The sequence below is a fragment of the Tamandua tetradactyla genome, chromosome 5, assembly GCF_023851605.1.
Source record: "Tamandua tetradactyla isolate mTamTet1 chromosome 5, mTamTet1.pri, whole genome shotgun sequence".
Classification (NCBI taxonomy): domain Eukaryota; kingdom Metazoa; phylum Chordata; class Mammalia; order Pilosa; family Myrmecophagidae; genus Tamandua; species Tamandua tetradactyla.
This window is the reverse complement of record NC_135331.1, coordinates 99,782,946-99,795,762: the sequence shown is the minus strand read 5'-3', so window position 1 is coordinate 99,795,762 and position 12,817 is coordinate 99,782,946. Positions and strand designations below refer to the sequence as shown.

Sequence of the window (12,817 nt, the reverse complement as noted above, 5' to 3'; positions counted from 1 at the left end):
GATGTCTACTTTTCCATGAAATGCAATAGTAGTTAAAGCACTGAAAAAGGCAAGACTACAATGGGCTGGAACAGTTGGTATATCAACCCCAGGGGAGTGATTCATTTCCTTTTTACAGCAGAATTAGGGCCATGTCTTCTGTGGTTTCCGTCACATCTTTGGGTAGTTATGACTTCTCAGTTTTTCCCTCCTTTAACTGGATTGCTTGTTCTCTTTTCCCGACCTACTATCAGGTGTCAGTGTTTTGAATACATTCTGCTTATGTGTCAGACTTACATTACTGTCATTAACATGAAAAGAGTTACAGCCTTGTGCCCCACGACCTCATTCTATTTGTAGCTCAGTTGTTGACTGTGTCATTCACAAATGCCTAAAGCAGAAATCTCGAGTATAAGTTTAGGATTCAGAGCTAGTCAGTAAAACCAGAGCAATGTAATGGTAACTAGGTCTAGCAAAACAGCCATACATGATGCATTTTTACTTTAAAAAAATGGTTCTTTAAAAATAAATACAGACCCACACCTGAGTTGTTTCTCTGCCTTTTTTATCATAGACACTATAAATCACTATATTATGATAAGATGATTTATGTGAACTGTCACCTCCAGTAACTCGTCCATATGAACACCTTCAAAAATCCACTTCTAGCTGTCTTCAGACTAAATTAACCTATATACCTGTTTACTTATTTTAGTACTTAAGTTATATATTAAAATCTTGTTTTGAGATAATTATGCAAATAAACTATGCACACGATAAAAACTAGCAATGTTTCTTTGAAGAAAGTATTTGGCATGTCTAAAGCCCACTGCATGATAGAAAAAAGGTAAATTTCTTTATCCTGATAGTCTGAGAAAGTTTTTCTTTTTTAAATGTTTGGGTTTCAGATTAAGATATATATTCTGGAAATTAGAATTAATGCTCAGGTCTCACATTCTGTCCGTGGAAGAATTGGAGGTGATGAGAGAAAAATGGGCCTAATGGGAGAATGGACCGTGGGCAGGTAGGAAGTGAGATTATTTTCTGTTGCAATGTAGCCTTCCCTATTGCTCTCAGGTCTAGTTGACAGAAGCTTTAGAGTCATTGTGGGGATTGTAAAAAGACTTCAAAACAGTTTGATTTCATTCCTGAACACTGTAGGGCAATAGGGCACATTTTAAGAAGTAAAATAATTGTCCATCAAATTAAATGTGATTTGACGACGGCACATCCTAATTATCATCCTCACAGCAAGCCAGTACAGTGTTGTTGCATTCTCTGATCTGGAGTATTTTCTCTCTATTTAAATAAAGGCTGTTAGTCTGTGTAATTGACTATGTCTTCATACCATTTGTACAGTCTATATCCTCATTATTACACTCCATCTTTTATCCCTTTACAGCGTCAGTCAAATGTAAGTGATTGGTATGCCTTAAAATAATTGGCATAACTACAGATCTCTGGTAAGACAGATCGAAATAGTTCAGTGCCTAGTTTCAGTGCTTTCAAAGAGACGTATTCCTTTGACCATTTAAACATGTCACGGTAAATATATAAAGCAATTCTTTAAAACCACTAGTCTAGATGATTTCTTAATTATTTCTACTTGTCAGCAACTATTCTTTTCCTACATTATATTATTAAATTAGTTCTACTGCGACAGTAATGAAAACCAGAGGGGAAAGCATAGGCTCTGGAGCCAGGCATACCTGGATCAGAGTAAGAACTCAAAACCACTAACTGATTCATTTACTATCTAAATACTAAATAACTGAGATATTTAACCCTGTCAGAGACTCAGTTTTCTCAGTAAAATGTGGAAATAATGCCTACTTATTATGATTGGAATATTAAGCTAGATAACTTATGAAGCATCTAGCACAGTGCCAGGCATATAATAAACATTCAATAAATAACATCTATTACTGGGTAGCATTTCGAATTTGATGATATTCTACACAGTTGAGTGCTGCACTGTTTAAAAGACCTCACCAGATCTGCATATCTTATAATATGGTTGTGAAGTTTAATTTAGATGAGAAAACATGTAACATGCTTATTATAATAGCTACCATACATGTCAAACATTTTACATAATCATATTTACAGGTACTGTCTTATTTAATCCTGGAAACAAACCAGTAATATGGTTACTATTAGTATCCCCATTTTACAAGAGAGAAAACCAAGACTTAGAGATTTATGAGTTGCCTGCTCAACCACCCTTTCGATTTAGAGATGAGCCTGGTGCAAAAACGATAAGGTGAATTTGATTTGTCTGAGTATAGATTAATGACAGAGCCCTACAACCTAATTTTCAAGGAACTATGTGGTACTCAAATGTCCTCATAAGAATATTCAAACCTATATTCCAGATTTATTTTCCCCATCAGGAAAATGTGCTCATTCCTCTAAGGCTTAGAAGTGAAGAATTAGGGAGACAAAACCTAAGGAATAGCAGATTAAATGTGTATGAAGAAAAGCAAGAAACAATATACGGTGCAGTCCCAGCTGGCTGACAGTGGTCCTGAGTCTGAAGGGACAGCACAAGAATGAAGCTTCTGTAAGGCAGGTCCCTACGGGGTCAAAGAACACCAGCATGGGAGGCAGTTTACAGTTGGGCTTTGGGCCATCTCTCTCCAGGGCCTGGTAGAAATGGGCTTGTCTGCTGGGCTCACACATTTCTTTATCCCTGGAGCCAGATTTATGGCTGGCTGCCTGTGATCACCAGGGTTCTCTTTGCAAATCCCAGCTCAATTCCAAACCCTGTCCGCTAAATCCTTACTATTGTTACTCACTGCAAGCTATCATTTCTCTCTTTGGACTCCTAATCCTCTTTAAAATGATATATTTATACCTAAACAGCTCAGCAGTATTTCTAGGGGCAGGTCATGGACAACTGACCCTCATGAAAAGCCAAAGTTTAGATTCCTCAGCCAGAGGCTAAATCAAATTGTATTTCATTCATACAATTTTTATTTTTTAACTTGAGCACAGGATACTATGGTTCAATCACTCTTAGTGTTGCTTAAATAACAATAACTATTGAGAGACCAACAGGGACAACACTGCCTTCACCCCATGCCAGTTCTGTTAACACAGCCACAGTTGCTGAGGTGCTGGTGTTGTCCTCGTGTGCTGGGATGCGGAAAAGGTTGAAAACCACTGGACCAGATTTCAAAGCCTCTCCCACTTCTAAATCCCATCATCTTATATTTTCATCAAATATTTGCCAATCCAGGTACTCGCAAAGGAGTTAAGATGAGTTGTCTTATAAAATTAAGAAATAGTATCTCACCTTAATCCAGCACTGACCATGTGTCAGGCATTTGGTCAGTCACTCAACAAGTATTTGAGTTCCCTTTTTGTGCCAAACACTGTTCCAGTGTTCTAGCGTTCAGCAGGGTACGTAGCAACACCCCTTTCCTCAGGGCACTTAGATACTCGTGAAAAGACAAATGATAGACATGAGAAAAAAAAATTTCATATTTTTTCAGAATGTCCCACAATTTGGGTTTTCCTAATATTTCCTTATGATTAGACTCAAATAATGCACTTGTGGTAGGAATACCCTAGCAGTGATGTTTGGTCCCTCCAGTGCGTCATATCGGGGTGCATGAAGTTGGTTTGTCCCTTTATGGTGATGTTAACTTTTTTTTTTAACTTTTTTTATTAATTAAAAAAAATTAACAAACAAAACATTAAGATATCATTCCATTCTACATATATAATCAGTAATTCTCAATATCATCACATAGTTGCATATTCATCATTTCTTAGAACATTTGCTTCGATTTAGAAAAAGACAACAGAAAAAGAAATAAAATGATAACAGAGAAAAAGAAAGATTATACATACCATACCCCTTACCCCTCGCTTTCATTTACCACTAGCATTTCAAACTAAATTTATTTTAGCATTTGTTCCCCCTATTATTTATTTTTATTCCATATGTTCTACTCTTCCACTGATATAGTAGCTAAAAGGAGCATCAGACACAAGGTTTTCACATTCACAGAGTCTCATTGTGAAAGCTATATCATTGTTCAATCATCATCAAGAAACATGGCTACTGGAACACAGCACTACATTTTCAGGCAATTCCCTCCAGCCTCTCCGCTACATCTCGAACAACAAGGTGATATCTACTTAATGCATAAGAATAACCTCCAGGATAACCTCTCAACTCTGTTTGGAATCTCTCAGCCATTGACACTTAGTCTCATTTCACTCTTCCCCCTTTGGTCGAGAAGGTTCTCTCAATTCCTTGCTGTTGATTCTCAGCTCATTCTAGGGTTTTTCTCAGTCCCTTGATGCTGAGTCTCAGCTCATTCCAGGATCTCTGTCCCACGTTGCCAGGAAGGTCCACACCCCTGGGAGTCATGTCCCACACAGAGAGGGGGAGGGTGGTGAGACTGCTCGTCATGTTGGCTGGAGAGAGAGGCCACATCTGAGCAACAAAGGAGGCTCTCTTGGGGGTGACTCTCAGGCCTAATTTTAAGTAGACTTGACCTATCCTTTGTGGGGTTAAGTTTCATATGAGAAACCCCAAGACTGGGGGCTCAGCCTATAGCTTTGGTTGTCCACACTGCTTGTGAGAATATCAAGAATTCAACTTGGGGAAGTTGAATTTCTCCCCACTCATGGTGATGTTAACTTTGATCATTTGATTAAAGGGTTGCCAGCTTTCTCCACCATAAAGTTATGATTTTCTCCCTTGGAATTAATAAGTATCATATAGGGAAATGCTTTGAGACTAAGTAAATATCATGTTGCTCAACAAATTTTCTTCAACTAGTTTTAGCAATCCATTGATGACATTTCTAACTTCACCATTCCTTCTGTATTGATTAGTTAGTATTCTACTGTGAGGAAGAGCTATCCTAGGAAGAGTTTTTAAGTTCCTCTGTCAGGGTGAGTCTTTCTTCTTTTCCCACATAGTCTCTCTTTCCAAAACCACACCCTGTTCCACTCCTCGCCTTGGCACACAATCTTTGTATCAGAAAATCTCATTTCTGGGCAACTTGTCTGACAGCTCTGGGGTAAATAAAAACAAAAGTTCATATGTCAAAATTTGGGATGACAGAAATGGGTATGTTGGAGCAAGCAAATTTTCTTTGCCTCGATACTCATCTCCCTTGCAACACTCTTCTCTCTGGCATTGCCCTGCAATGAACTGGAAGGGGGAAAGGGGGATGATCAAGAGAAAGTGACATTTGGGATTCTTATATAACATGCATTGGGATCAAGGCTGGTGCACGAATGCAGTCAATCCCAGGAGAAACAGGGCAGATAATTCCACTGAGCAGCTCCCATCCCGGTCACTTCTGCCCCTTCTTTTAAACCTACAGAGGCATTTCCACCACTCTTGAGCCTCTCAGAGTAACTGAAGCTCAGGAGACCCATGCCTAGCAGACAATATCAGTCCCAGCTAAAAATTTTCCAGAAATGGTCACGAGAAGTAAAGGGACCCCCAGAAGAGATCACTTTTCAGGAAGAGTTTACTCTAGAATGTGCCTCATATAAAGCAAGGGGTCATCATGGAGACTGTCATGTGTTAGGTGTCATGAGAACAGAAGTGTCCAGACAAAGAATTAGGTAGAATCTGGAGAGCTGGAGAACAGAGATTTGTCTGTAATTTGGGGTTTGTTTTTCTTTTCCTCCTCTTGGTGTTAGATACCTGATTAGTGTTTTAGACAAAAATAGGCCTGGAGTGGAGAAAGAAAGTTCTTCCCTCTTGATGAACTGGAGAAGATGTATACCTTAAAAGCCCTGCCACTTGCTGGCTGGGGGACTTCGGCAGCTGCTTCATCCCCTGAGTCTCACGTACCTCCACCATAAATTGGGAGATGATATATGTGGACCAGATGACCCAGGCCAGGATTTTGCATACATTCCTATACTCAATTCTCATTTAAAAATAAACACAAGGGGGTGTAGGGGTAGTTCAGTGGTAGAATTCTTGCCTGCCATATGGGAGACCCGGGTTCGATTCCCGGTCCATGCACTTCTCCAAAAACAAACAAGCAAAACAAACAAAAATTCAACATATGGTGCTGCAGTAACACAATACTCACATGGAAAAAGAATGAAATGTAACATCACATACAGCATACAAAAAAGAAAAGAAAAAAAAACGAACAATCTGTGGCAAGCTTAATAAATAATAACTATTAATAGCAACTATTAATGAAAAAGAACAACCATTGCTAAGAATCCACCCTAAAAAAAAAAAAGACCAGAGATGTAAGAAAAAAATTCAAAAATACTTACCAGGTAATGTAAAAATATCTGAACCATGTTCAGCAAAAGGGAATGCCTAGCAGAGAGAGTTCAAATAGAGTCAAAAGGCTACTCTGGAGGTTGCTCTTATGCAAGCTTCAGGTAGACCTTGCTACCTATCATAACCTGTCAACCCCCAACCAGGACCATTCCAGCCAAGCCTAAAGAACACCTAGGGCAGTATATAAGATTCCACAAGGGTTCCAGGCACTAGAGTAACTTTCCAGAAACCTACAACCTCCAGATGGGTCCTTGGTCCAGATAAGTCCTGAAACTTAGCCCAGCCTCTCCAGAACATCAGCTAGTTCCATCTCCCTACCCCATGTTAGTGACAGACCCTTCCAATATCAAAAATTTAGAATTGCCATAGCCCAAACAACCCCAAGAGAGGATGGAAGGATCAAAGGTGATGGTGGAGTTATACATAGAAGTTAGGACTTAACAAATGAATATGAATGCTGAACCATTAAATTGATATCTCTTTTAGTCTCCAGCATTTTAGAGCAGATAGAAGTAAAAACCCAAAATTGTGAAATTGTAACTCATGTCAGAGTCTGAAATATGTTCTGCAACTAATGTGGTGCTGTGCTTTGAAATTTATTGCTTTTTTGTATATATGTTATTCTTCACAAAAAAATGAAAAAAAAAAGTCAATTGTGATGATAAAAAAATATTTGGGCCCTCTAGCTTAAATATTCTGGAGCAGCCAGAAGGAAAAATCTGAGAGGATCATGTGGTAGCCCATGACAAACTATGGGATCTGTCCTGTAACTACTTGTTGAAGAGTGCTTTGAAAACTTTTGTTTTTTATTTCTTTGCTTTGTATATATGTTATACAATACAATAAAAGAAAATTTTAAAAAAAAGAGGGGGGATGCCTAGTATCCTCCATAAAAGTTTGGGTTTTAAATCATTTTGAAAGACGTGGGAAAATGTTAAATAAAAGTTCAGAAGTTAAATCCATAGAAACCATTTGATCTCAATTAGCTAAATAAATGCAGGAGTGAGGGGAGAAGCAGAAGGAATTAATTATATAAAAGATATCAAATAAAACACTTTCGGTGTTCGGGTTAGGCTAGTTTTACTTTCTTCTTGATTTCCTTCCAATTATTTTGTTTGTTTTGGGGGGGGATAATTTCCCCCATTTTATGCTATTTCTCGTGTTACTCCTTCAAGCACCCTGTGGTCTGAGGCTGGGGCTCCTCAGTGATCTGACCCGGTGGACAGGGCTGACCTGGGCAAGGATGTCATTTCTGGTTACGAAGCCATGTATAAGACACCCTTAGGGTTGCTGAGGACTTTGCTTTTTAGTCTGGAAAGCTGAGGCCCCGGCCCCGGGACAAGTGAGCTCCTACACGTGGAAATACCCTGAGAAGCTCAATCGGAAACCCAGGCCAGACGAGCCCACTGCAGCCCCTGGCCCCTTGAAGTGGGAAAGCAGGAAAAACGCGCTCCTCATTGACTGGGTTTGAAGTAATCGATGATGTCACACTTCTGGCGAGAGTTCCATGGCAGATAGCCTTAGGGGTGAGCCATGCTCCTCCTCTTTCCTCTATTCAGCTATTCCCTGCGCTATGTCTCCCCTTCCATCCTGGATGGGGCAGGGGTGCGGGTCTGTCCTTCCTTGTCACGTCCACCCTGATGAGAAGCCTAGAGGCTGAGCCATACCTGGAGCCACTGTCTGTCCTGCCCTTGGACTCAGGGTGTACCAGCCTCCAATGGAAATGAGAGGATAGAGGCAGATTTCAGGGTAAACGCTGCTCCTATTCTCCTTTCAAAGCTGCTTTCATCCCAAATTCAGATTATGTCAATAATTTCACTGATTCATAAATGTTTATGGGACCCTGATTCAGAGCATAAGAGGCATTGTGCTAGGCATGGAGGAGAAATAAAAGCACTGGAAGCCCCTCCCTTTTCTCCAGGAGCCTATAACATAGTTCGAGAATGAGACACATGCCCACAGCATGCCAGTTAAGGACCAAAAAGTGTAGTATAGCTAGGAGGGTCTGTGAATATTAGAATGGAAGAGAGAGAGAGAGAGAGAGAGAGAGAGAGAGAGAGAGATCACTGTGGCTGAAGTGGTTGGAGAAGGAGGGCTTGCAGGAGGAGGAGACCCTTCAGCTGAGCCTTGAAGGATGGGTTAAGATTAGTAATCATGGAAAGTGGGAAAGGACTCCCAGGGTGGCGAACCACGTGAGCAAAGATGCAGGGGCCACACAGAGCAAGGAAGAGGAAAAGCCCTGAGTTTGAAGGGATGGACAGCCCTGGGTGGAGCTCACACCTGTCCCCTGGGGAGGGAGCAGTGGGTCCGAAGGGGCGTCAGGGGCTCCCGCTCCCCACGCAGGACAACACCCTCGACTTCCTGGAGAAGGCGGCAGGCCTGCCCCTGGTACTGAGGGGCTCCCGGAGCACACGACCGAGGTGGACCTTCAAGATCTGCGACGATGACCGCAACGGCTGTGTCAACCATCTGGTGGAAGTCAGTGGCCCCGGGCCCTGCGCCCTGCTGGGCTCCAAAGCCTGGCCGCAGGCAGCTGGCTAAGTAGGGTGCCCCCGGCCGGGCGTGGGAAAGACGGAACTCATTCAGAGTGTTTTCCGACCACTGTGGAAATTAACCTAGGAATCACTTATAGAAAAATGATAACTAAAAAATCCCCATCTGTTTGGAAATCAGGCTATACACTTCTAAAGACACCATGAGCCAAAGAAATAATTGCACGCACACACACACACACACACACACACACACACACAGACTAGAAAAGTATTTTAAACTGTATAATAATGAAAATAAGGCGTCACATTTGTTGAGATCCCACTAACGGGGGCTTGGTGGGAAACGTCTAGCATTTATTAAGATGTATATACTAGAAAATAAAAAAGATGGAAAAGCAATTACCTAAGAAGCTACCTCAAGAAGGTAGAAAAAGAAAAGTAAAATACACCCAAAGAAAATAGAAGGGAGGAAATAATAAAGAGTTGAAATTAATGAAATAGAACACAAATGCGCAAGAGAAGGAAAAAGTCAACAAAAACAAAGTTGGTTCTTTGAAAAGTCTCATTAAACCAACAGCAAGAATGATCAAAGGACAGATCGCATCTGCTGGAGCCCAGGCTGACACTGCGCCTGCGTTAGCCTAGTTACCCCATAACTGCACTGTGACGTGGGGACTGTTGCCGCCCTGTACAGATAAGGAAACTGCCTTATGTGGCGTGTGCCCTCATCTAAGGACGTGCTGGAGCCCGACTGTGCCCCTGGGGCTCCCTGATGGCCTTCAGCGAGGGCCTGCTTTGCACAGGTACTGTGGTAGGTCCTGAGGCCAGGAGAGCAAGAAGTCACAGCTTCTGTCCTCAGAGAGCATCCAGTCCAGGAAATAAGGATAACACTCCTGTTCGGCTGTCTCTTCCCAAATTACATGGTGCTTTCCCACACTGTCTCATTTAGAGGGGAAGCCAGGCAAAGGAGAAACCGGTTTGTTTCTTTCTGGTCCATCCTCCTGGGTCTCCCCTCATTCTATTTTATACATATACAGACCCATAAACGCTCTCAGTTATCTTTTCCTCTCTCTGAATCTCAATTTCTTCCTCTATAAAATGGAGGAATAAAAGAAAGTTAAAAAAAAAAAAGAGGGGGGGATGCCTAGTATCCTCCATAAAAGTTTGGGTTTTAAATCATTTTGAAAGACGTGGGAAAATGTTAAATAAAAGTAGGCCATTGGAGTCTTTCCAGCTCTAATATACTTAATCACAGTGGCTCACGCATCCCTCATGAGAGCCTCTGGGTTGGGATTCTTATGCTCACGATGCAAATGCAAGGGTCCTAGGGGAGGGGCAAATGCAAGTGTCCTGGGGGGGGCAGCCTCTGGACAGGTCAGCTCTGACGTGGACTGGGATCGTCTGGTCCTACGCTGAGCAGCCGGGGGGAGCCAGCACCGGGGAGGCGTTGCTGAGGCATGTGGGTCATGGGGGCTGCAGGGTCTGGGTTTTCTCTTTTAAAAAAATATTTTTATTGAGAAATCTTCACACACATATGGTCTATACACAGTGTACAACCAGTGGCTCACAATATCATCACATAGTTATGTAGTCATCACTATGATCATTTTTAGAACAGTTGCATCACTCCAGTAAAAGAAAGAAAAAAAAAAGAAACCCATATGTCCCATTCCCCTTACCCCTCTCTCTCATTGACCACCAGTATTTCAATCTACCTAATTTCCACACTTTATCCCCACTTCCTATTATTTATCTTTTATAAAATATAATACATAAAATATATATCTATATATATTTTTTAACTCATCTGCTTATACCCTGGATAAAAGGAGCATCAGACAAGGTTTTCACAATCACAAGGTCACATTGTAAAAGCCATACTGTTATACTATCATTTTCAAGAATCAAGGTTACTGAGACCTCAGTGTTGGAGTTTATTCACAAGAAATTTATCCCCCCAAAGGATAGGCTAAGCCTATTTAAAATTAGGCCTAAGAGTCACCCCTAGGGACCCTCTTTTGTTGCTCTGATGTGGCCTATCTCTCACTAACATGACAAGCAAACTCACCACCCTCCCCCTGTCTACGTGGGACATGACTCCCAGGGGTGTGGACCTCCCTGGCAACGTGGGACAGAAATCCTAGAATGAGCTGGGACTCAGCATCAAAGGATTGAGAAAACCTTCTCAACCAAAAGGGGGAAGAGAGAAATGAGACAAAATAAAGCATCAATGGCTGAGAGATTTCAGAGTTGAGAGGTTATCCTGGAGATTATTCTTACCCACATTATATATATATATATCCTTTTTAGATTAAGGTGTATTAGGCTAGAGGGAAGTGCCTGAAAATGCAGAGCTGTGTTCCAGTAGCCATGTTTCTTGAAGGTGATTGAATAATGATAAAACTTTCATAATGTGACTGTGTGATGGTGAAAACCTTGTGTCTGATGCTCCTTTTAAATATGGTATGGACAGATGAGTAAAACATATGGATTAAAAATAAATAAATAAATAAAAGGGGAAACAAATGTTAAAATTAAAATACGTATAATTGGATAGATGGAAATACTAGTGTTCATTGAGAGGGAGGGGTGAGGGGTACGGTGTGTATGAGTTTTTTTCTTTTTCTTTTTCTGGAGTGATGCAAATGTTCTAAAAAATGATCATGGTGATGAATACACAACTATGTATTCAGTGACATTGTGAGCCACTGATTGTACACCATGTATGGAATGTGTGTGTTAAGAATGTAAGGGTTTGTACATTGTTGTATCAATAAAAATTTAAAAATAAATATATTACAAAGAAGAAAAAAGAATCAAGGTTACTGGAATATAGCTCAGCAGTTTCAGGCACTTCCCTCCAGCCACTCCAATACACCATAAACTAAAAAGGGATGTCTATATAATGCGTAAGAATAACCTCCAGGGTAGCCTCTTGACTCTGAAATTTCTCAGCCTCTGACACTTTATTTTGCCTCATTTCTCTCTTCCCTCTCCTGGTGGAGAAGTTTTGCTCAATCTCTGGGTTTTCTCTTGCAGGCGATTTACAAGCTGAAGAAAACCCGCTGGGGGGAGATGGAGGCTGAGCAGCACAAGCAGCTGCTCCGGCCCGAGGAGGTGGAGGACAGGGTCTTCCTCCCGGTGGACGGGAAAGGAGATGGGGACGGGCAGGGGCGGCGGGGAGGCTGCCCATGCTGCAGCTGTGTGAGCTTGCATACCCTCACCTGTGACAGGGCGAGGAGAGGCTCCCATGACACAAGTGACTTCACTAGCACATGATGCTTGTGATAGAAATTCCTGTAGGAGTCCCTGATGGAAACCAGGGTTGGGGGAGGGGAAGAGTTGGGCCTTTGGAGCCAGGAAGGCTGGGATGGTCCATTCAACCACTAGGCCTGCTCTCAGGGCCCTCATCTGGAGAATGGGGATAGTAACAGTGCTTGACAGGAATAAATAGGATAATGCTTTTAAGTGCCAGACATCTGCAAAGCAAGCCCCTTTTGAGATGCCAGGAGATTCCAGGAGAATCAGAGAATTGACGAGACCCCCTGCTTAGGACCTGAGGCCACAGGCTTTTGTACAACAGGTGCAGGCACATCTTAGGAAGAGGCGGTTTCTCCTCATGCCCCTGCCCCCATTTCTTCCCCTCCCGCCAAATGATCTCCCCTGTCCCTTGCTCAGGCCAGCTATCCCTGGACGAATACATCGAAGGTGCCTGTCGTGACAAGTGGGCGATGAAGATGCTGCACATGGACACACATCCCGGCGGCTGGATCTCTCAGCAGAGGCAGAAAAGTGCCATGTTCAGAGGGGTCTGGGGTCCTGGGGGCCGCGGAGGAGTCCTCAGCCTCCTCGGGGACTCCAGGCTCACCCAAGTTTTCAGAGTTGTTAAATGGCCCTCACTTGGTCCCTGCTCGTGCCCACACTTATCTGGCTTGGACTTCGCCCTGTGTACACAGTGAGTGGGAGGGGGCGGTGGGGGCTGCTGGGTCCAATTGGCCAACAGGGCATGGTCCATTTTGGAGGAATTTACCAGGGTGGTAAAGGGAACTGGGTTACTCTC

At 42.3% G+C, this 12,817-nt stretch overlaps 1 protein-coding gene across 1 annotated transcript; it reads left to right on the top strand.

Moving 5' to 3' along the window:
- Nucleotides 1-8,515: 8,515 nt before the first annotated feature.
- LOC143683259 (guanylyl cyclase-activating protein 2-like) lies at nucleotides 8,516-12,716 on the top strand. Its single transcript, XM_077159420.1, has 3 exons — nucleotides 8,516-8,740; nucleotides 11,797-11,916; nucleotides 12,435-12,716. Exons 1-3 carry the CDS (start codon nucleotides 8,516-8,518, stop codon nucleotides 12,714-12,716), a joined length of 627 nt encoding a protein of 208 aa, XP_077015535.1.
- Nucleotides 12,717-12,817: the final 101 nt, after the last annotated feature.